Source organism: Pyxicephalus adspersus, chromosome 6 (genome assembly GCF_032062135.1).
Source record: "Pyxicephalus adspersus chromosome 6, UCB_Pads_2.0, whole genome shotgun sequence".
Taxonomy (NCBI): domain Eukaryota; kingdom Metazoa; phylum Chordata; class Amphibia; order Anura; family Pyxicephalidae; genus Pyxicephalus; species Pyxicephalus adspersus.
Window position 1 is genome coordinate 55,457,253 of NC_092863.1, and position 21,579 is coordinate 55,478,831.

At 36.7% G+C, this 21,579-nt stretch overlaps 2 protein-coding genes across 2 annotated transcripts in view; one reads left to right on the forward strand and one right to left on the reverse strand.

The window, feature by feature from the left end:
* Nucleotides 1-10,020: 10,020 nt before the first annotated feature.
* On the forward strand, nt 10,021-15,165 carry HVCN1 (hydrogen voltage gated channel 1). The gene is made up of 5 exons (XM_072415880.1): nt 10,021-10,255; nt 11,222-11,326; nt 12,751-12,982; nt 14,136-14,248; nt 14,881-15,165. Exons 1-5 carry the CDS (start codon nt 10,067-10,069, stop codon nt 14,959-14,961), a joined length of 720 nt encoding a protein of 239 aa, XP_072271981.1. The 5' UTR covers nt 10,021-10,066; the 3' UTR covers nt 14,962-15,165.
* Nucleotides 15,062-21,579, reverse strand: part of TCTN1 (tectonic family member 1) — a gene marked incomplete in the record, with an annotated part of 22,172 nt that continues 15,654 nt past the window's right edge. The window contains 6 exon segments of the mRNA XM_072413938.1: nt 15,062-15,274; nt 18,000-18,152; nt 18,794-18,919; nt 20,168-20,351; nt 20,439-20,577; nt 21,511-21,579. Of these exon segments, the coding sequence (XP_072270039.1) occupies nt 18,009-18,152; nt 18,794-18,919; nt 20,168-20,351; nt 20,439-20,577; nt 21,511-21,579 (662 nt within the window).

The following is a 21,579-nucleotide window of genomic DNA, read 5'->3' on the forward strand; positions in this document are numbered from 1 at the left end:
CATTGAGTGTATCGGGGGGACCAGGAACATGATATTCAAGGGCTGCTTTGTAAAGTGACCTCAGGGGGGAAACTCTTCTTTAATTGATTGGTGACAAAGGAGTAAACTATCCTTATCCTATATCCTGTAGCATTTCCATCATCTGTACAATACTGTGATCATGTCACTGTTAATAAATTATTGTAACTTTTTCAGTAGCTTTTACTTTGGTTTCAGAATTCTTTTTGCTCTTTTAAAGCAGAATTCATGTATTTTTGTAGTTGGTAAACTTTCGCCCAAAAGAATGTGCACAACACTAGGAGTGTCACCTACATGTATCATGTAAATAGGCTACAAATTACATCATTTGGTATCAAACATTGTTACACCACACTGATACAAATCACAGAATTCTCAGATCCTCAATAGAGAAAATCAATTGTTTTATTTGTGACATGCTACTAGTTTAGATTTAAAAAAAAAAAAAGCCTCATCATCCATTGTTGTGATCCTTTCAGTAAAGAAGGGATGGGTTGGAGGTGGTGGATACGTTGAGGATTATTCATGTATTGTGTAGTAATATATATGGATTGAAGTGTGGTGGCTAAATAATTGGGAGCAGCCTAATATAACTTTGGGGGTCTAAGGGATCCCTTTCATCGGGGTCACAAGAAAACAATGAATATATACATGTAATTCATAATATAGCCTGCCAATGAATGTTCCCATAAAACAATTGTACTGTATGGTTTTATTTTCAACACTAATATTATAATTTTTAACTATTATACTTTTTATTTATATTCCTATTAAAATAGGTTTAAATGTCTCCTTCATTTTAGGATATGAAATATTATTAATTTACTAACATTGTTCCTTACCCTTTTATGCTAAATCTAAATAAAGTACCACTTCTGAGTTTTTAGTTTTTTGCTTCATAGATGTTATTATATATGTATTTTTAAGTCAGACAAAAAAATGAATCTACATTATGACAACCTGAAACCTATACATTTATATTTTTAGACTTTCTTTTTCATCATTTTACATTTTAATTTTTATAAAAAGATTTAGACTGCTAATTGACCGGAAGGGACATTTGTGTAGTAGTAAAAGTATAATTAAGAAGGGCTTTTGTTGGGTGATTCATTGACTTAAACTAACAATACTATGATGTTTGAATACAGCCAGGTCATTCACTCATTCATAATGCATATTTCTAAGAGGTTGGGCACAGTTCAGAAGCTTTTGAGGGAAAAGGTTTTATTTTACTAACAGTCCATGCTGCCTTATGAAAGTTTCCCTACTAATGCAGTGTTCTCCCGAGCCCCTTTTAACCGGGCGCACCACCCGGCACTTTTCAGTAACCACCTGGCTGTTTTTGGGTAGTTACTGATGAGTTGGGTCACAATACAGGGGCTGCCACCCGCTTAAAATTTCTTCCCACCCAGCTTAAAATAATTTCTGGGTTGAGCACTGTAATGTGTTAATTATAACCTGGCTATATTAAGTAGTTTCTACAAATATGTATGTTTTCTATTCGGTATACATTGTTTGTTTTTGTTTTTTTTTTTCCTTCACCCAGCTTTATGCTAATTGGTCCACTATCCATCCATTTATTTATAAAATCTTTATGTGCAACCTTAGTTATAAATGTTTGCATGTTCAGCACTTTCTATAGCTTTCTATGTGGCTGACACCAAACCAAGGGCTGACTTGTTTTTATACCAGAATAAGTTGTTGGCAGAGATATCTGCACCCTGTACAGACCCTGGCTTGGCAAGACAAATCTTGGGCCTATTAACAAGCAGCTGCCTGGGATTTACGGGTAAAATATATAATATTTGATCAAAATAGGAAAATGTTAGAGCTTCAGTTAAGTTTTTATTGCCATCGGTGTCCCTGAAGGTGAGATAACTCAATTCATTTGTCCTCAGAAGCAGTGTCATTATGAAAATGCAGATATCTTAAATGTGTAATTAGATTAATTGGTTAGGGGATATTCTCCACTGTATCAGGGGCAACTCTCTGGGACGACATTTTTGTTCACTTAGGACAGATTTCCTCCTATTTTCTGTAGCATCTTTAAATCAGGACTTGGATAGAAATTATTAGTTGGTTGCAGACATTAAAAATTCCCCAATGGTTTTAACTTCTCCCTGCTATATACAGAACTACAGTCTATGGGCTCTTTTATAAAAAACAGGAATCGGACATTTCCTCAAACATTCCCACGTGGGAGTAATTGGCAGTAATTGATTCCCACCAGGGAATATTTTAGGAAATGTTTATTTAATGTACAGCGCCGCATATTATGTTGGCGCTATATAATTCCTGTTTGATAACAATTGTTTACCTGTTGATTACCTGTTTTATTAATAGAGCCCTATGAAAAACATAAACTGAAACCTCTATTTCTGTCCTGAAGACCCCACAGGAGAAGTAATTCTTGTACTGAGGATACATGGTAATAAAACCGGAGGATTTCAAGTCTTTCTATTCTGCTGCTCACTAGCAGTGTGAGTTTACTTCTGAACCTCTTTTTTCTCGAAGTTCCCTGTATCACCAGGAAGATTCCAACCTTAGTGGTATGTGTGATAAAGCCATTCTGCGGATCATTTCACTGACACATTCATACATCACACATGTTTTGCAGCAGGTATGTTTGAGAATCTCTCTACTGCTTAAAAATCTAGTAAGAAAGACCTCCAAACTCGTAATGCAATGCTAGGGGAAAATAAAAGGAGGGTTGTGTATTCTGTAATCATTTCAGTGGCTTCGACTCTGAATGCTGCTTAAGGGGGTACTGATGTAAAAAAAAAGGGGGAATATTGGTGCTTTTGAGGGGGGAAGAGACTCTGTATACTAAATGTGAAAGGGGAGCACAGATACTTTGAGGGAGTAGAGGGAGCCAGTAGTACTAGAGGTTTGGGACATCTGTTGATTTGTTCTCCAATGTCAGAGTCTTAAGCAAGGAAAATAATAATCATTACAGTTTTGATATTACCAATTAATCTTGTATTAAAAGAGGAATAGACTTCAGAGATGGAGACATAATCCTGCCCCTGTACAAAGCATTGGTCAGACCACATGTGGAATATGCAGTCCAGTTTTGGTCACTAGTTCACAAAAAGGACATTGTGGAATCAGAGAGAGCAGAGAAGGGCAACTAAACTAATAAAAGTAATGGAGGAGCTCAGCTATGAGAAGAGATTAGCTGAACTGAATCTATTCTCCCTTGAGAAGAGACGTTTAAGTGGGGATATGATCACCCTGTATAAATATATAAATGGTCCATATAGAGAACTCTCTTCCCCATTATTCACTATGAGATCATTGCAAAGAACAAGAGGGCACTCTTTGCGTCTGGAGGAAAAGAAGTTTAAGCTCCGGATAAGGAAGGGATTCTTCACTGTAAGGTCTGTGAAAATGTAGAATCGGCTAATTGGCACAGGGTGATCAGAAGGGGATAAATTGGCACAGGGTGATCAGAAGGGGATAAATTGGCACAGGGTGATCAGAAGGGGAATAATCTTTCAGAATCTTTTTTTTCTAGATTTTCCACCTTTAAAATTGGGTGCGTCTTATATGCCGGAGCGTCTTATACGCCGAAAAATACGGTATATGGTTTTATATCTGGGATATGTTTATTTCTCTAGTGGTTGAACTTGATGGACTTATGTCTTTTTTTTTCAACCTAACCTACTATGTAACTGTGTAGCACATGGCAGAAGCAGTGCTTACGTCTTTCAGCAGGCACCTCTGTATAGAAGAAAATACAGTTTCTGCTATGTTTTGAAAAAAAAATAGTGTTTATTGCCCTACACTCTCCCAATAGATTCCCCATAGCTAAAAAAATTCAACATTCCTCTTTAACCTTGCCTGATGCTTTTTTTTCAATCATGGTTATTCAATTCAACTGGAACAGATTTTGCTTTCTCTTGTCGGAGCCTCCAGCAAGGAAAACGGTGAACAATGACCTCCCCCAAATCTCCTGATCCATTTTTTTCCATACAAAAAAGTTCTCTGGATTTCTCCTAAAAAGTACTTTAACTTGACCATAATAAACCTTTAGATATCACCTATAACCATATATCCATATAAATCCTACTTTAATGCTTCTAGTGCATTGGTCATTTTCCTATAGTTGGATTTAGTCTTTTCTTATACTAAGCCTAGTAGCTTTTACATCTTATTAACCTTATTTGGATGTTAATGAGTGGATAGAACATATGCAGAACTGTTATCAAGAAGGTTGATTTAAGATCCAACTTAACAAATGTGTAGGCTGACCCCCTTCTGAAGTGATGGTTACCTGGTGGTTTTGTTTTTCAGTGTTAGTGAGTGACTCAGAACAAACCCACAGAAGTGTGAAGCCAGGACATTGATGTACATGATTGTTCTTGTTGAGTGATTTAAAATGCATAGAAGTCAAAAAGTTAGCTTGGCATTTGTAGAAGGAGAAATATCAAATGAAAGTTCCCTTGGTACAAACTAATTTGGAAAATAAAGGGAATGTATAGTGTGAGTGTATTACTGCATATAATAAGGGTTAACATGTATGTACGGGCAAACCAAATTTAGTTTTGCTTGTAGAAGTATGTAAATGTTATAGTATGAAGAGTATATCGAATTTAAGGATATGAATATACATTTATATGTTCTGAAGGAATCTGTGAGGAATTTTATTTCTCACCATATGTTGTTGCCTGTTTCAGCATACTCTACCTTAACATACATGACGGGGGGGGGCTGCTTGTCATTATTTATGATCAGCCCAATTCATGATACATCACCAGGTGGTCAACGGGATGAATGCCTTCCTACATTGCTGGTCAGTGGGAAGAATGTCACCCGTACAGATTATTTGTGTCCTGTGTCCTTGTGTCACTGACCTGTGAGGAACGAATTGCTTATTGCTCCAGGAATCCACCTCTTTTTCCTCTTGCCTACACCCCAACCTATCAGCTTTGCTTGTATTGCAACCTTGTGACTGTCCTGATCTTGGGCATGGCAGTTGTCCCCCCTCAGCCTAACAGTGTTCAGAGGCAGAAAGCATTGTTCTGCTTCTTGGACATTTGCAACCTGGGGCATCTGCAGAATGTTCTGTTCTCTGTTCTCTTACTGCACTCTCTTGGCACTCCTCTTCTGCACCACCCGGCACTTTGCAGCGACCAGCCGGCTGTTTTGAATTGGTTACTGAAGAGCTGGGTCACAATACAGGTGCTACCACCCACCTACAACTTCTTCTCACCCAGCTTAAAAATAATTTCTGTGTTGAACATTGCAATATCATACCCTGTATGTTCCTCTCCTGCAGATACTGCCCTGGTCATACCCTCCTCTCCTGCACTCTCACCAATCCTTGTCTTACCCTCCACTTCTCTACTGCACTCTATCAGCTAGAACAATCAGTCAACATTGTTTTAGCTCAACTTTTGCTAGTATAATGGAATATTCACCTTTGGTGCACTTTGTTCATTTTCTGAACACATGGTCTGTAGTGCCAGTTTATAATGCCCTTACAGAAAAAAGCAGAAGTGTCATTTGTCCCAGAAAAAGTAAAACTGAACAAAAGTTTCTATGGACAGCTAAAAGGGAAAAATGTTAGGTTAGTTAGCAAACCAAAATGTAAAGAATGGTTCTTGTATGTAGGTGTTGGGTATAATCTCCTGAAAAATAGAAACATTCCTCATGACCCATGAATACACTGAAGAGGCTTTTAGTTCCCTAATTGTGTAAGGGCACTTTAGTGATAACACAACAACCACACTCTGGTGTAACATCCTAAAGGCGTTTATTAGAGGAGAGCTGTTGAGTAAAATAAGTGGTAAGAGAATATGAAGAAAGCTGTATGGTAAGAATGACATTGCACAGCCCGTATTTTCCTGCACCCACCTAGGTTATAGATAGTAGTCAGCCAGTGTGATTTTTATTTTTGTGTTTGCTTTGCGAGCTGCCAAAATCTCGAATCATGCATGACAAGTATGTTATGTATAGAATTGTTTGGGTCATAGATACAGCACTGCATTGCTATTGTGATTTTTATTTACTTTATTACCCTAAAATATTTGGTTGGTTAAAGTGCTGTGTAACCTAAACACTGCCTAAAATATTTCCTTCATAATATTTGTAGATCGGTGCTGCTGACCTTCTGTCTTATTCTTTTTTACTGCTTTTACTTCCATATGTTTCAGTGTGTGTTGCATACTATTTCCGGTGCAATGTTAGTGTTACTGCTTGTTTTCTCCTATAGAGGAGAATATTGTCACCCTATAAATACAGCCTTCATTTTATAATTGGTCCTAGAATTGTTACTCTTCTGTATTTTGGTGTGTGGTGCATGCTATGTGTTAAAACTTTTCTCCCTATGGTCAGCATTAGGTGTTTTCCAGTAACTAAAGTAGCTCTCCATCTCAAAAGATCTCTCTAGACCACAAAAGGTCTCTAAAGACCTCATCGTCTCACCTGCTCTCACCCCATGGTGCAATAATGAGGCTTGGTGGATGCCCAAACATCTGTCAATGGTTCACTTCTTGTCCTTTTTTTAATTGTTTTTGGAAAGTAGGAGTCACAGCATAAGGAGAACACCCCACAAGACCAGACATTTTACGGATGCTTTGACCTAGTTGTCTAGTTATAATTTGCCCCTGGTTGATGTCCCTTAGATTGTTATGTGTGTGCCCATTTTTCTGGCTTCTAACGCTTCACTTTCAAGAACAGACTGCTAATTTTCTGCTTAATATATCTCATACAAGCCGCCGCTGTAATGGGAAACCCAAGGTTTTATTATTGTGGTTGGTTGATGTATATTTCATTTTAGCATGTATGCCTGATGCTGTGTTTTTTTTTTTTTTTTTAATCTATGTTTTATCTATTTATCACTTTTTTATATTTGATAATGCTGTTACCTGGCATAAATTGCAATTTTCAATACTATTTTTTTTCCTTCTTCTATTAGCACTTTGTGAATGTTGACCATGTATACATTATGCTATGTGTACAATATGCTGGACATTAAATACTGTTCAGCTGTATTTGTAGAGATTTACATCTAAATGTTTTCTAAATTGTTCCAATACTGTACAGTCTACACTAAGCATTGTATACCCCCCATATCACTGCAGTAGTATTAAACAATATGTGTGCACCAAGGGGAACTTTTATGTATTGGCGGTTTTTGGGGAACTATTTTAATCCTGGGGTCTGTGCATCTCTAAAAGGGCTGACACATAATGGCAGATTTTATTTATGCACCTAATACAGGTATTTTACTTTCTTCCTGGGAAAACTTTAGTTGTATATCAGTGAATATAAAGTGTATGGCAAAAGATTGGGCAGCTTCATGGTTTGCATTTCCAACATAACTCTTGGCACACGGACTACCTCTGACCAGTGTGAGTGTACACAAGGTCACTCTGCTAATTGAGGTCTGCTTCTATAGTTCAGTGTTTGTGTAGTACATATACAGGATATTAATAGAAACCTTAATTGTCCTGTTTGTAGTATACCCAAACCTTTGGTCTGTTTTGCCTGAATCACAATAACTTTAACCTCTTTGAAAAAAGGTTTGCTGAAATTGCAGAAGGTTTTTATGTAAACATGACAACTTTATGGTAGAATTCCATTTGCAATCAGATGGCCAGTGCCTGGTGACTCACAGCCTATATAAAGTGACCTGAAAATCTGTATTAGGCAAGACCAGGAAGCAATAAAACCAACTAGTAAGTATGCTGCCCATTCACACTTGTGTCTAAAGGCTTACCAGGGAGCCCATAGATGTGGGAGACTCTGCTTCCGAGTAGAACTACAGTAAAACTTCTCAGAGGAACAACATAGAAGTGTGAAGAATCCATTTGTATCTAGTATTTGGTAATGGCTTGGCCATGTATTTTATTATTTAGTCATAAGAGTTCTACCCAACTAGCAATATAGACTGCTAATCAGACTGACACAAAATCAGACTGTTAATGGCATTTTGGGGGAAAACATTTGTGAAAATTACTAGAAAAACTGCTGTGTAGACTGAGGGTTTTGGGGCTTTTTGTGAAAAATCCTGATTAATTATCGTTTTATAAAAAAATAATTCTTCGTAAAACATACTCTTTTTGTGTGAAGAGTAGGTAGATATAGAATACACACCCATTGGGTATAGCTTCATACCCTTCAATAAAAAGAACATTTCACAGATAGGATTAATGGGACAGCTAGTTAATAACCCATAAATCTTTGCCTCTTGGACTTCCCATGAATGTCAAGTAATATCTGGTATTGTCACAACAATATAAAAGTTATTTCACAACCATACACAAGACAAAGTCCTTTACTGACATAAGGGAATCCATAGTAGACAAATTTATCTACAATATACATTGTATTATTTGTATCATCAGTCTGTTATTCCAACAAGAAGATGAGTCTTAGAACACAGCAGTCCTTCCATAAAGCTTTCATATATTTGTACAGCTAGACTCCCCCAAATATCCAGTGCTCTGATCTGCAGTCCACTTACCTGACCCCATAAAACTGTAAATTGGCTGGGGGGATCAAATAAAAGACGTCAACATTTCCAATGGCATGCAATTCAGTGAACTCGCAGAGTGTTACGTGTTGTGTTTGTGTACAAAACATTGTGAACCATTTTATCCTCCCATATACCATAATACTTTGTGTTTAGCATACAAACAGCAATAAACATTTTTTACAAATTGTTTGAGCAATATAGGTAAGTGATTACATTTTTCAGAATTTCCCTTCTAAACCTGAAAATTCTGTCATTTTACATCTGTTCATTATTGGTGAGTACATCAGATCCTTGCACAGGAACTTTTATCATTCTTTACTGTAGGTTTTGTATTGAATTTGGTTACCTTTTGTCTGATCATGGAATACTGGATGCTTGATTATCAGCTATAGTATTGTGATAAGATTCAGGTTTTATCTGAGAATATAAGTCTGTAGTGAGTATTGCTCATCTTGGTGTAACAAATACCCAATACTTTGTTCAAACCTTTTTTCAATTGATGTTTCAATAACTTCCTTAACATGTGAGTTATGTTCATATGTGTAATGCCGTTTGACTTCAGCTGTGTAACATTCCCATCTCACATCTGATGATGATGATTGCAACAATTTAAAAAAAAAACTAGTCATAAAGAACATTTTCATCATGTGTAATTTGTAAAAATTCCCCTACTTTAGATAAGCAGAATAGATGTATGGCAATCCCCTTGTTAACCAGTGACTGAAAATATCAGCTCTGTTGGCAATTTGTTTGTTTGCACTTTTTAAGCTGCTGTGGGATTATTATAAAGAATGTGTTCTGTATATCTAAATACCAGGCCGGTGTTCAGTGACCAAGTACAGGAAGATTGAATTACCTCTGTTTTCGTTTTGTTCAGGATAATAATCTATGTTGTGTTCATGAAAGAATTTCCAGAAATCTGTATTGCTGGTTGAATTGTACCTTTGTGGGTACCTACCATCTAATGTGTGGGTTTCATAGACATTAAGATGATAATAAATAGATATGGCTATGCATGTCGCTTGATCCCAGGTGACATTTGGGGTCCAAACATCTGGTTCTAAAAAGATTTCTGCATGTTTGGCCAGCATGAAACTTTTTTGCTCTGCTTATGTCTTTCTTATCCCAAATCTGAGATGCACATGGTTTGCACAATTCCTTTTAAAGGATCATTTTTTTTGTTGACGTAAAAAATATTCATTTTGTGATTCAATGTTCAGAATATCGGTGGAGCTTGTCTGTCATTATTATGCCAATGCCGACCCTGTACAAAAGTGCAGCTGAATTTCACAGTTTTGTAATAAGTTCCGCTATCAAACCGAGATTAAATGGCATATGTGTAATTATTTTTTGATGTATACCCTTGAGCTTAAATGTAACAAAAATGGGGAACAAATAATGGTGCAACTACTAGCAAAGAGGAAGAATGTGTATGGCAATAGAGTTGTGTAACAAACATGGCATTTAGCTAAGGAAATAACACTTTTATTTATGTTTTGCTCTGCTCCCCCCTCCAGATTGGCTGTGTGGTCCTGAGTAATGTGTGTGTAACTAAAGCACAAGATGTCCAAGTACCTGAAGCATTTCACCTCTGTCGGTGACAACCGCAATGATAAGCAATGGAATGAAGACGATGAGGAGAAGCAGCAGCAGGAGCAAGAAGAGAAACCTGAAAAGACCCCTCATCCATTTACTTCTTCATACACCTTCCGGGATGCTCTAAAATGGCTTTTCAACTGTCACAAGTTTCATGTGCGCACTTTTGAGTTTCACCAGAATTTCTTTGTATAACTGATCATGGATGGATTGCTGGGGATTTTTATTGGAGAACAGAAAGTTATAGTGTAGTCACTTTTGTAACATTAATATTATTAATTATAAACAGGATTTATATAGCGCCAACATATTACGCAGCGCTGTACATTAAATAGGGGTTGCAAATGACAGACAAATACAGACAGTGACACAGGAGGAGAAGAGGACCCTGCATCCGAAGAGCTTACAATCTAGGAGGTGGGGGGAGTAACACACAATAGGAATATGTAACTTAGACATATGTACCCCATCTTTAAATAGTTGGGGGCTCTTCTGTTGGGCTTATTACTCAAAGTACCCAATTAGAATCGCTCTTATTCTAGTCTGGCAAGAGAAGTTTGTTATAGTTGGCATTTTCTACTCCACCTAAAGTAGGCATTTTCAGGTTTCTTCTTACAATAGAAGTGACATCCTGACAATCGTCCCTATTTCAGGCTGTCCTCCTAATGTTCTGGATACAACTAACGTAGCTGCCCTATAAAACATGGAGGAGCCATAGACGGCAGCATTGCTATTGCATAGGAACCCTTATGATTAAATGTCATAAGGGAGTGCTGTATAAATCTTGTGTATTACACTGCCTTTGTTTAGTACAGTGGGCAGAGCAAATTATTCTTGTAATGGTTTACCATTCAGAACCATTGGTGTAGAACTTCCACATTGTGTTCATGGCTCCACCAATCATCCGGAAATAGGCAATCATCTTATTTTTTGGTTATGTGATGGAATCTACTGTGCTATGCACTAATTTGGTTGAGGGTCTTTTTGATTCCATTATATCTATGCTCACTATACCCTGTAAACAATGCTAAATCCAACTCCTGCTTTCTTTGTTTATATTCTCTGTATATAAGTAACTGTCTTTATGAAATATAAGTTGATGTTGCTGTTCTGTCTTCACAGATTGTCATTGTGTGCCTTGTAATTCTGGATGCCTTATTTGTGCTTATTGAAATCCTTTTGGACCTGGAACTATTAGTGGATAAAGTTGATCATATTGTGCCAGAGGTAAGAACGATGTGCAGAGCAACTCCGAAAAGATCAGGAAAGTTTCTATTGAGGAAAATCAAATGTTCAATGCTATATAACTTTGTCCTCCCCTTAGTTATTTATCTGCAGATAGATACCCAGCATTGGTCATAACTGAAAAACCTTTTTTTTTCCCCTCACCAACAAAAAAGTGTGTCATAAAAAAATTATGGTTAATGAGAAAAAAATGCAAATATGGTACAGCCCTAAACATTTGCAACTGCAGACTTTTTATTATACAGCTTCTTTGCTCCTATAATATTATAATGCAGGGTTTTAAGTAATTTTCAGGCCCCAAGTGTATGTTCTAATGTGTGCTAAAAAAAATTCCAGTCCTGAAATAGTTAAGTGGTGCAAGTCTTTCCACATAGAACATACCTAATGATTATTTGTACCACTTAAGATAGTTTATGTCAGGGATAGCAGAATAAAACTAACAAATAAAAAACATCTCAAGTAATACTTCACTACAACAGATTTTACTCCAAGGTAGCATAAGGTTCAATGCCACATCCCAATTAGCGTCATATTTTGTGGATATGGGATACAAAGTACTGAAAAAATTCTACCAATGCTTATTCCTGTGTGCTCCAGTAATTGTGTCTGTTTTGAACCAACAACTTAGAACAAGTAAGCAGATCTGGAGTTCGAAGCTTTAGTTTTGGCTGAGTAGATCAGAACATTGAGGCCATAGTAGCCAGGAAACAAGCATTTTCTGCAGTAGAACAGCCATGGTTTCCATTCTGTTACCTAGCAGTCAAGAATATCAACTTGCTTGGAAAAAGTGTCTAATATTTCATGACTGCATAATGTTCATCATTGTCTGATACATTTCACAAACTTGTCATTGCTTTTGAAACAATATGCATATCTCCATATTGGGGAGGTTACACAATGCTATTCTTACTCCACCAGAACTTGCACAGACCAGCCTGACATGGTGTGACTTAAAACATATGTATTAAAGGTTTGCTAGAAATCTGTTGTAGGTTTTGAAATGCATTTGTGCTTCTTTTTATACATATTTGTGCATGTTTTTCCATACAAGCTCGCTGTAAACCAATCCCGGGCTGCTTCTGGAAGTATTGTTAGAATAATACTATATTAGACATTCCAGCGTGGAGCTGCTGACAAAATTCACGCATGTTGCGACATTGTGAATAATCCAGGTTTGCTGGATCACCCAGCTTCACTGATAAAGTGTATCCTCTCCAGCCTGGGAGAGCTTTAATAAATCAGGCCCAATATTTTACAAGCTTGCAGCTAAATACCGTTGTATATGACTGCAGAATTCTGGAATAAACACTTATACAAGTAACATTTTAATATGACAACTGCCTATGGGGGATTTTCCCCACTTCAAATAACCTAAAAATGAATTATTGCCATTTTGTTTCTTGTAGATCTTCCACTACTTGAGTATTTCTGTCTTGTCCTTCTTCTTGTTGGAAATCGTTGGTAAACTCTACGCTTTTCGCCTGGAGTTTTTCCACCATAAGTTTGAAGTGTTTGATGCGGTGATTGTTATAATATCATTTATCATCGATGTTGTCTACATAACCCGGGAAGATGTATTCAGTGCTGTTGGTTTACTCATTTTACTCCGGTTGTGGAGGGTGGCCAGGATTGTCAATGGTAAATATGTAACATATTTAATGTTCATAAAATGTGAATCGCTTTACATTCTGCTTTGTAATGTGAACATTGGGAGGCAGATGAGATAAAGAAAGATTACAATTTTCTGGACTCACATGGGGTGTGTGTGTGTATAATATTCATGGGGTAGTTGTTATACATAAGATAGAGGAATTCCAAACATTACTAGAGATATATATATTTATATAGTACAGTATTGAAGCATCTGTGGTTGGGGAGGTTTTCACAATGACTAGTGCTTTTATTCACTGACAACGTCCCTTGTTTCCAGTATCTTTAGAAAATAGTATATGTGTGGAGGTAGAACAGTAATTAGTCCTAGAATACCTTAAACACATTGTAAGTGAACATTTTCTAATAATTAAGGGCTGTAATACTATTATTATAAAAACAAATCTTTACAAATTGGTGTATATTATTTAATAATGCACATTAGCATATTCCAGAGCCAACCATTTTCATTTGCCAAACATTTACAATGTCAGAAGTTTTAGTAAAGTACAATTAGGGTGCAAAGCAAGAAGGCAACCCACTGTTGGTGATGAGAAAATGTGGTTGCCCCTGTATAGGGTTTGTCATTACAAACACATGCTAATGCATTTTTAATACCTATAAACATCAAACTGACCTTTAGGGTGTGTATTTGGGAAAAGATTATACATTCCCTTCAGGAGTTCTCTTTTGCCCAGTATTACACGAACAGTTCATGATTTGAGGTTTTCTGACATCATTTGCAATATCACATACCTTTGTATTATCTACAAACAAGCTCTGTTGTAGAACCTGGGGGAAAAGGTTAGAAAACTTTAGCCCAATAACAAACCTGCACATTAACGGTAACTAGAACATAATCAGGATAAGGAGGCAAGCTGGACATTTTAGATTTGGCCCTACAGAGCTGAATGCCCCTGAATCTTCACCATCATGTATATGGTGATAAATTATTTATGTGGAATGAAGTATCAGCATGGTCATGACCCAGTTCTATTTCTAGTCAGGATGAACTGGTAACACAGCTGAGCGTATAGGATCAGTGCAGACCAGAATTCAGGTGTAGGGAATCTGTGCTCTTTTTGGTACCTTGACAAAGCAGGTACACTTATAAATAATATAATTTTTTTTCTACTTTCAGGTGTCATTTTGTCTGTGAAAAGTCGAGCAGAAGAGAAGATCCACAAGTTAAAGGAAAAGCAGGAGACTCTTCTGGCCAGAGTGTCTCAGCTGGAACAGCAGTGTTCTCAGCAGGTAATATTTCACCTCCTTGTAATTAATGCGCCGGTAACCATTATCTTACTTATGCTGCATTTTTATACTGGCATCTATCGCATGCAAATTTTATTGAACACCTATCTTTTGCTTTGTGTTGGAGGTATACAGATGTTCTGCTCCTATCCTTGGTCCTAATACTGTGAGCTGTAGCTACTGTCAGAATACCCCCTGTAAATTCCTATGCTTGATCTGACGGGCCTGCAAAATGGGTTGTGTAGAAAACATTAGATTCCAGATTTTAACAAAAAACGTTTTTTCTTTGGACAATTAATGTTAACAACCAAACTGAATAATAAGTGGAACTTGGTCATCCTAGATTAAGATGCCACCTTTCTACTCCCTTAAAATGAAGCAGGTAGGGATGCCATTCATACAAACAGGCTGTGAGGGTAAGCAGATTGATTCCTACCACATTGCACAGAGAAAAGCTACTGTTGGATACTTCCTCTTTTGTTTAATATTATAACAAAAACCTGGAAGACATATTTTTAATGACCAAACTGGTGTTTGGGTGGAGTTGGACAACCGTACACAAATCTAGGTGACTGTCAAGTCCGTTACATTTTTTCAGCTTTGTTAAAAGTCTTCAATTTTATTTTATACCTCAGGAGCAAGAAATTGGAAGACTCCAGAAATTATTACAGCAAAATAACATCTTTCCTGAGCCCTCTGAGGCCAACGACCCCTGAAGGAAAAAATGCTTTAAGAACACTTCATCTAAATGTGTCTGTAGCTGTTGTGTCTGTAATATGAATCATGTAAAAAGAAATTCTGTTTAATTCATATGGGTTAATCTTTCAGAATATAAATATGTAAATTTTATTAAAAAATGATTTTGTACACACTTTTAGAATTAAACATTTATGTAAAATAAAGGTTTGATGGGCCAGCCACCAATCTGTGTGAGTTTTTTTCATATCCACAAACTTTTGCAGTCTCATTGTTTCCACATACACTATGATATAATGGTGGTAGACTTTGTTGTAGGTAGGAAGTTGTTACCTGAAAGCAAAAACAAAACCTGATAAAAGCTACATTTGTAAAAAAACAGATGGCATATAGAGAAACAAAGTGCTAGGATTACACTTCAAGTTATGATTAACAACCTTTTTGTTATGGATTCACACCACTTGGTTAGTGTTCAGCATGCAATGATGCATACGAGGTGCACTTGAGTGGTATTGTTTATAGTATCAACAATTATACATTTTGCTTTCCCTCCTGAGTGCTGCAGAGTCTAGAATATGGCTTTCTGAGTGGCAACATTCTATCTGTAGGGCTGATGCTGGCAAGCTGTGGAAACCATTTAAACACACCTAAGTATCTACAGATATAGAAGCTGCCCACCGATATTCTCTGCTTACAAAAATTGTACCAAACGATAGATTTCAGAAGTTCTTTCTTAGATTTTCCCATTCAATTTCACCCCAAGAATAGTCTTAAATGTAGAGATTAGATATTCAGCTCATTATTCCTGGGTAAAAGACATCAGAAGAGGAGAATTAAGCTAAGGCTCCGGTGCAGCAATTTTTTTAATTTTTTTAAGCTATGAGTTTAGCTTAATTGGATCTTGAAATGCTGCATGTTTTTTTTATTTTTTTTCTCCAGTGTGTGAACCGGGTCTAATAGCAATAATGAATTTTACTTGGCCGATAAAGGGCTCATTCGTTGGACTGGATCTTTAAGTAAAAAGCACACAAATTAGAGGGACGTTTTGCAACTGTACACACATTAATGCAACAGCAAGTGAGAGGAAATCTTCCAAAATGAGGCAACTTTTAGTCAGTTTGTTCCCCGTTGAAAGATTCTCCTTGCCTCTTCTGAGGACAACTCTAAAATGTTGAATTTCCTTTCAGTTCCATGCTCAGTGGCAATTGTTACCAGTACAAATAGAAGGGGGTTGCTTTTTTTACTCTAGAAATCTTGGCAGTTTTTATTACCACCCCCTTCTCAAGTTACCCTGATGTGAGTCATAAATATTCTCATCTGCAGATAAATGCTCACTGTATACATTGTCAAGACCTTGTTTCTTCCCAATACACAGGGCGTTACAAGTACTTATGAAGCCCTTTGTATTATAAATTACAGGCAACAATAAAAAAATTTGCATGGTCAACTGGTATATACAAAGTTGAAGAGTGAAGCACTATATAAAACCTGTGCCTATTAAGCTTTGAAAGGACAAGAAGAATGAGCGGTCTATTCACAAAGTATTCCATAACAATCTGGGCTGAGAATAAACATGGAAATTTTGCAATACAGCTAGAGACCCAAAAGCAAACAGATGTATATAAGCACAAATATAAATTGTTTATATATTCACTTCCCATCAATGGCTGACCTTTTGGTTACAAATTCAGTTCACTGAAGCCACCATGAATACTGAAAAGTAACAAATTGAACAATTTCTATCTACACCGTAGTTGATGGCTTTTAAAGCCAGCAAATTACTTTCATCTTACCGTAGTTACCACTTAATAATTAAATTGTAGCTAAGGTACAGCATCGCTCTGCAGCAATGTGATCCTAATATATGTGAACCACAACTGAGCACCTATCTTTTACAGACACTTAATATTTCTTGCATGAAGCGATCATTAGTGGGGACAAATAAGCACAGTACAGACAAGCTACGGCAGAAGAGCTGGTTCGGTTCTATGGTGGAGGAATGGGGGTAGCCAAGCAGACATTCATTTCAGGGAATTGGTAAGTGAGCCAGCTTGGCGGATTAATAAAGACTGGGACGACTGAATGAACATTAGGTTTTCACTGGAGTCAAATAAAAACAATCATCTCCAACAAAAAAAAAATCTAACATCTATGTGGATCCTAATACAAAGCCAAACGTGTCATAAAACTAATTGGGGGATTTGTTTCTGTTCCTCAGGTAGTGATCCACTTGCCCCAATGACAAGTTGTCTGACTTGAAAAAGTACTGAAGCTACTGGATCAGCATGATGTCCAAGCTTCTTTAATATTTCAACATGGATCTGCTAAAAGGAGGTTCTACTTTACCTAAAGATTTGTTCAGTTCTTTCTTGAACCTCTCTATAGACAATAAGGATGAAAAGGATTTTGGCTCCCATACAATACACATTCTATAGGAGGCTCACCTATATAAAGTTTCTTCTACATTATAATGAATGGTCCACTTCAGCCCCAAAATTCAGAGTCCTGCTTCCCGAGAACGTAGTACTTCTCACCTCCAATACCTCCCTCATTTAGAATGTTTACATTCTCCTACAACCCAGTAAATGGATTTGACAAATATAAGTTGACTGAAACTGAGCTTGAGACTAGATCCCAGTGCAATAAATAATGATAACAGGTCCTTGTGGTGGCACACATCATATAGCTTGATTTTGTTGAACTGTAACTCCATATAAACCTTTTGTTTTCCTATTTTTTGATAAAGTGTGAAGGGTTAAAACTGGGGTCAGGTTTTTGTTGCTATCTAGGGTTTCGTTTGAGATATCAAGCCCAACTTCCTGTCCCGCTGACATTTTGCCAGACTGCAATTTAAGTGAACTTTCTAATAGTACCGCAAACAATGAAAATGTAGGCAATACCAAAACAAGATTGATCTCCTAAACTCAAAAAAAAAAATATAGTAAAAAGATTTTAGATTCTTGCAATAGGTAAGCTTTAGTCATCATCCAACCAATTGTTTAATCATTAATCAATCACAATACTTGTACAAGCAAAACACATCCATCTAATAAGTTACCTGCTAGCTTCATACGAATGGGTGGAAGAAATCAAAGGGCAACTTGGCATCAATGGTCGGCTGAGCTTTGTATCCGGCGCTCGCAGCCTGAGACACATCAACAAAAGTCACAGCAGAGGAGATCTGCACAGTCCTGCCACTTCCCAGATTATCCTGGAAACAAAGAACATTGTATAAAATTATGTTTTTACATCTAATTCACTAAGGCTTATGGGAAATTACCATGTTCAAAGGTAGTTTTATCTAAAAGATTAGTAAAGCAAATATATCCACTTCATTAAAGCTGTACTGTAAAGCACAGGAATGTATTAAAGGATGGTCGCATAAACTACAATGTGAAACACAGTATGAGCACAGGATTGCCTTATCCTCCTCTGCAAGTGTAGAATCTTTCTGTAGGCAGAATTGTAACCCAAACAGGAAAACTGTGGGTCTGCTCAGGCTATACCACCTTATATAACCAAAATGCCTCAAACTTTGTAGAGAGGAGAAGAGAGGAGGGCATTTTTCCCCTAAATGGCCTCAGTAAAATTATTTATGGAAAGAGAAAAAAATATTTTCTTTTTTATCTATTATGAGACACTGGAAGTCTTAAACACACAAGATCTCAATAAACTGAGAGGTGGAAAATACAGCAAATGCTAAAAGGGCCAACAGATTCTACGAGTAAGGGTGCATTGTCTGCAACTCAATTTCTAGGGAGTAAAGCACAAAGCTTATACCTTTATAATCCCTTATCTAATCTTATGGGAAATTCCCCCATAGAAATTAGAAAATAAATAAAAAACACTTACAGGGATAAATGCATAAGATATCTTTTGGGTCACATTCACAATCTGTGCTTGAGGATTTACCAAGGATCCAAACTTTGTCCACCTGATTTCCAACTCCAAGGAAACTGGGATTTTACACATACCCGTCTTTGAGAGTGAAAAAAACAGGACACAATCAATGAGAATCTAAAATCAGGCAATAAACAAATACATAATAACAATGTACCCACCCAAGACATGAGAATCTGTTTCAGTGGCTTTAGAAGAAACTTTTTCTTCTGATAAACAAATTTAGTCAAACTAATTAAGAAGATATTTTTTTTGCAGTATCAACTACAAGTTTTTGTCCTAAGGCAGACGAGCAGTTCCACTTAACCCTTGTGAAATACTTCCGGAAATAAGTTCCCGGTTGACTTTTTCTGTGCTGTACAGCTGGTCCCAAAAAGCCTTTTCTCTTTACAACCCAACCAGCTGCAGGCTCTCAGATGTACAATGCAGTACATGAGGATGCTGTGAGCCCATTTTACATCCCAACAGCATCAGAAAGAGAGAAAAATGTGTATTCAAATTAAATTTATCTATCCTCAAAGTTTTATGTAAAGCCAAAAAATAGAATTATGGTGGTCATTGTGAAATAGTTTTTTGTTTTTGTTTTCTTATGCCATCGTTTTACCTTTGGCAACCCTGATCATGTGACTGCTTTAAAATCATCAACAAAAAGTAATTTTCCATTGAACCTTTTTCATTTTACATGATTGTTTCTCCATATTTTACCATTGTATCAAATATTAATTATTTTGAATCTGACATGTGGAAGAGCTCTGTATTTCAATCAGTTTCTCTTCCTTGATACTGCTGAGATAACAACCACAAAGGGAGTGCATTTTTCAATAGATTGAATAATTCATAGATGTGTTGTGAGAAGGAGCAGAATGGAACAACCACTGAGTAGGTCTGCAAAGCAGAATGTAAAGCCTCTGGGCTATTTAAGTCAGCGGTCTTGGCAAGAAGTATAGAGCACCTTTCTTTTTCTGCTTCTCTTTATATCACAGGGTGAATGTGTTCTGTATTTTTCAGGGATGGCTGGAAACAATACTAAATAATACAGTCAGCACAAAAAGAGTATCGGAAGTTATTATTTAGGACAGGATAAAATTAAGTTTTCTGCATTTACCAAATGGATTTACCATACCATTTCCAATAGTATATATACAAAGAGCAAATAGGAGAAGTTTATTCTCATGGGTTTTCACTTTAAGAGGGACACATTCATTGCACCACACTACATAAGTAAGGAAATTGCTAATTAATTGGTTTAGAAATAAAATGACCAAACACCAGAAAATTATAGTGGGTTTCTTGTACATTCTTTGGAATAAAAGACAGAGAGTATACCTGGGCGCTGGCTTGCTCTCCAGGACTGACCGTATTTATTACCACCCAATCTAGAACATTCTCTGGCTGGGAGTTTCCAAACTGGGCCACATATTCCGGAAACTGCTGTCCTTTAAGTGCATTCAAAATTGAAACTTCTGCAAGCTGGCAAAATGCGGCTACTGTGTAATTTAAACTATTTAAACTGTAAAATACAGAAAGGAAAAATAGTTATATAAAAAATTGTGACATTATCCAAAATAAATGAATAAATAAACATGAATATATTTACTGGAGTTTGCAGCCAGACATCATGTTATACCCAAATAATACAGTGGCCCTCTTCCCTTCTTCTGTTAAACAGCTCTGGTCTGTTGAGCTCTTGAGCAGAGTTAATTGTCCAAATCTATTGGTGCTCTGAACAATGCCAGATGTAAAGAGATGTATTAAGGAGAAATAAGATGGAAGATGAAAAAGATCTTAACTTTAACAATTATACAATTTATATATATATATATATATAAATATTGCATGTATGTGGACATGAGGTTTGTAGACACAGACAATAAAAGTTTTAGGCAGTTCTGTATAATGCCGTACAGTTCTTATTTTTCTCCCCCTGCATACCACTAAAATCTTCCCATAGCTGTTACACAAATTGCAAGATCAACCAAGTGAACTTTGTCCTTGGAGAGACATTTCTACGTTTCCCAGGTATACCTCCCACCTTACGGTTAAGGAATTCTCATTGTTTACTACAGACACACATGATACAGGTGTGTATGTGTACAGAAAGCATACTAACCATTCATTATCACAGACCTGGCTTGGAAACGTTGAGACATTAAGCATATGTATGAAGGGACTAATATTTTTTTTGTAGCTTCCAAATGTTATTATAATTTCATTATAGTTATCCTTAATATGCCATGTAAATGACTGGTGAAATTGACATTTTTACCCTGGCTGGTGAAATGGAAACATTTTTACCCTGGCTTAAGGCATCATTCAGCTAACAAATTATTTCAAGGTAAGTCTGAATCTGACTGAAGGCTGTGCAGAATGTGCTGACAGATTTATACATTTGGTTTCTTGTATACAAGAGGCATTGGGGGTTACCTGTTCTGCACTGGGAAAAAAAAGGAAATCCAGTTCAGCAAATTACAGACAAAAAGGTCAGGGGTTTGCTATGTATGAAAAAAAATCTGAAGCATAAATAGGTGAGCTATGTGCACCCTATGACGATTCGACAGGAAATCCAACAATACAGTAATAAGTTATGTGATCAGTATATGATTACATACAATGCAAAGTAATGGCATCCGTAATATCATAAAACAATTTTAACATATAAAAAAAAGGATATTGTGGCAACTTAAAGCCAGCAATTACAGGCATTCCAAATACATATCCTGGGTTTCCACTAAGAGCGA

Bases quoted from the DNA above. Each gene is read 5' to 3' on its own strand.
- HVCN1 (XM_072415880.1), top strand. From the start codon at position 10,067: ATGTCCAAGTACCTGAAGCATTTCACCTCTGTCGGTGACAACCGCAAT. The intron at 11,327-12,750 runs GTAAGAACGATG...TGTTTCTTGTAG, and splicing joins TTGATCATATTGTGCCAGAG to ATCTTCCACTACTTGAGTAT. The intron at 12,983-14,135 runs GTAAATATGTAA...TTCTACTTTCAG, and splicing joins GGTGGCCAGGATTGTCAATG to GTGTCATTTTGTCTGTGAAA.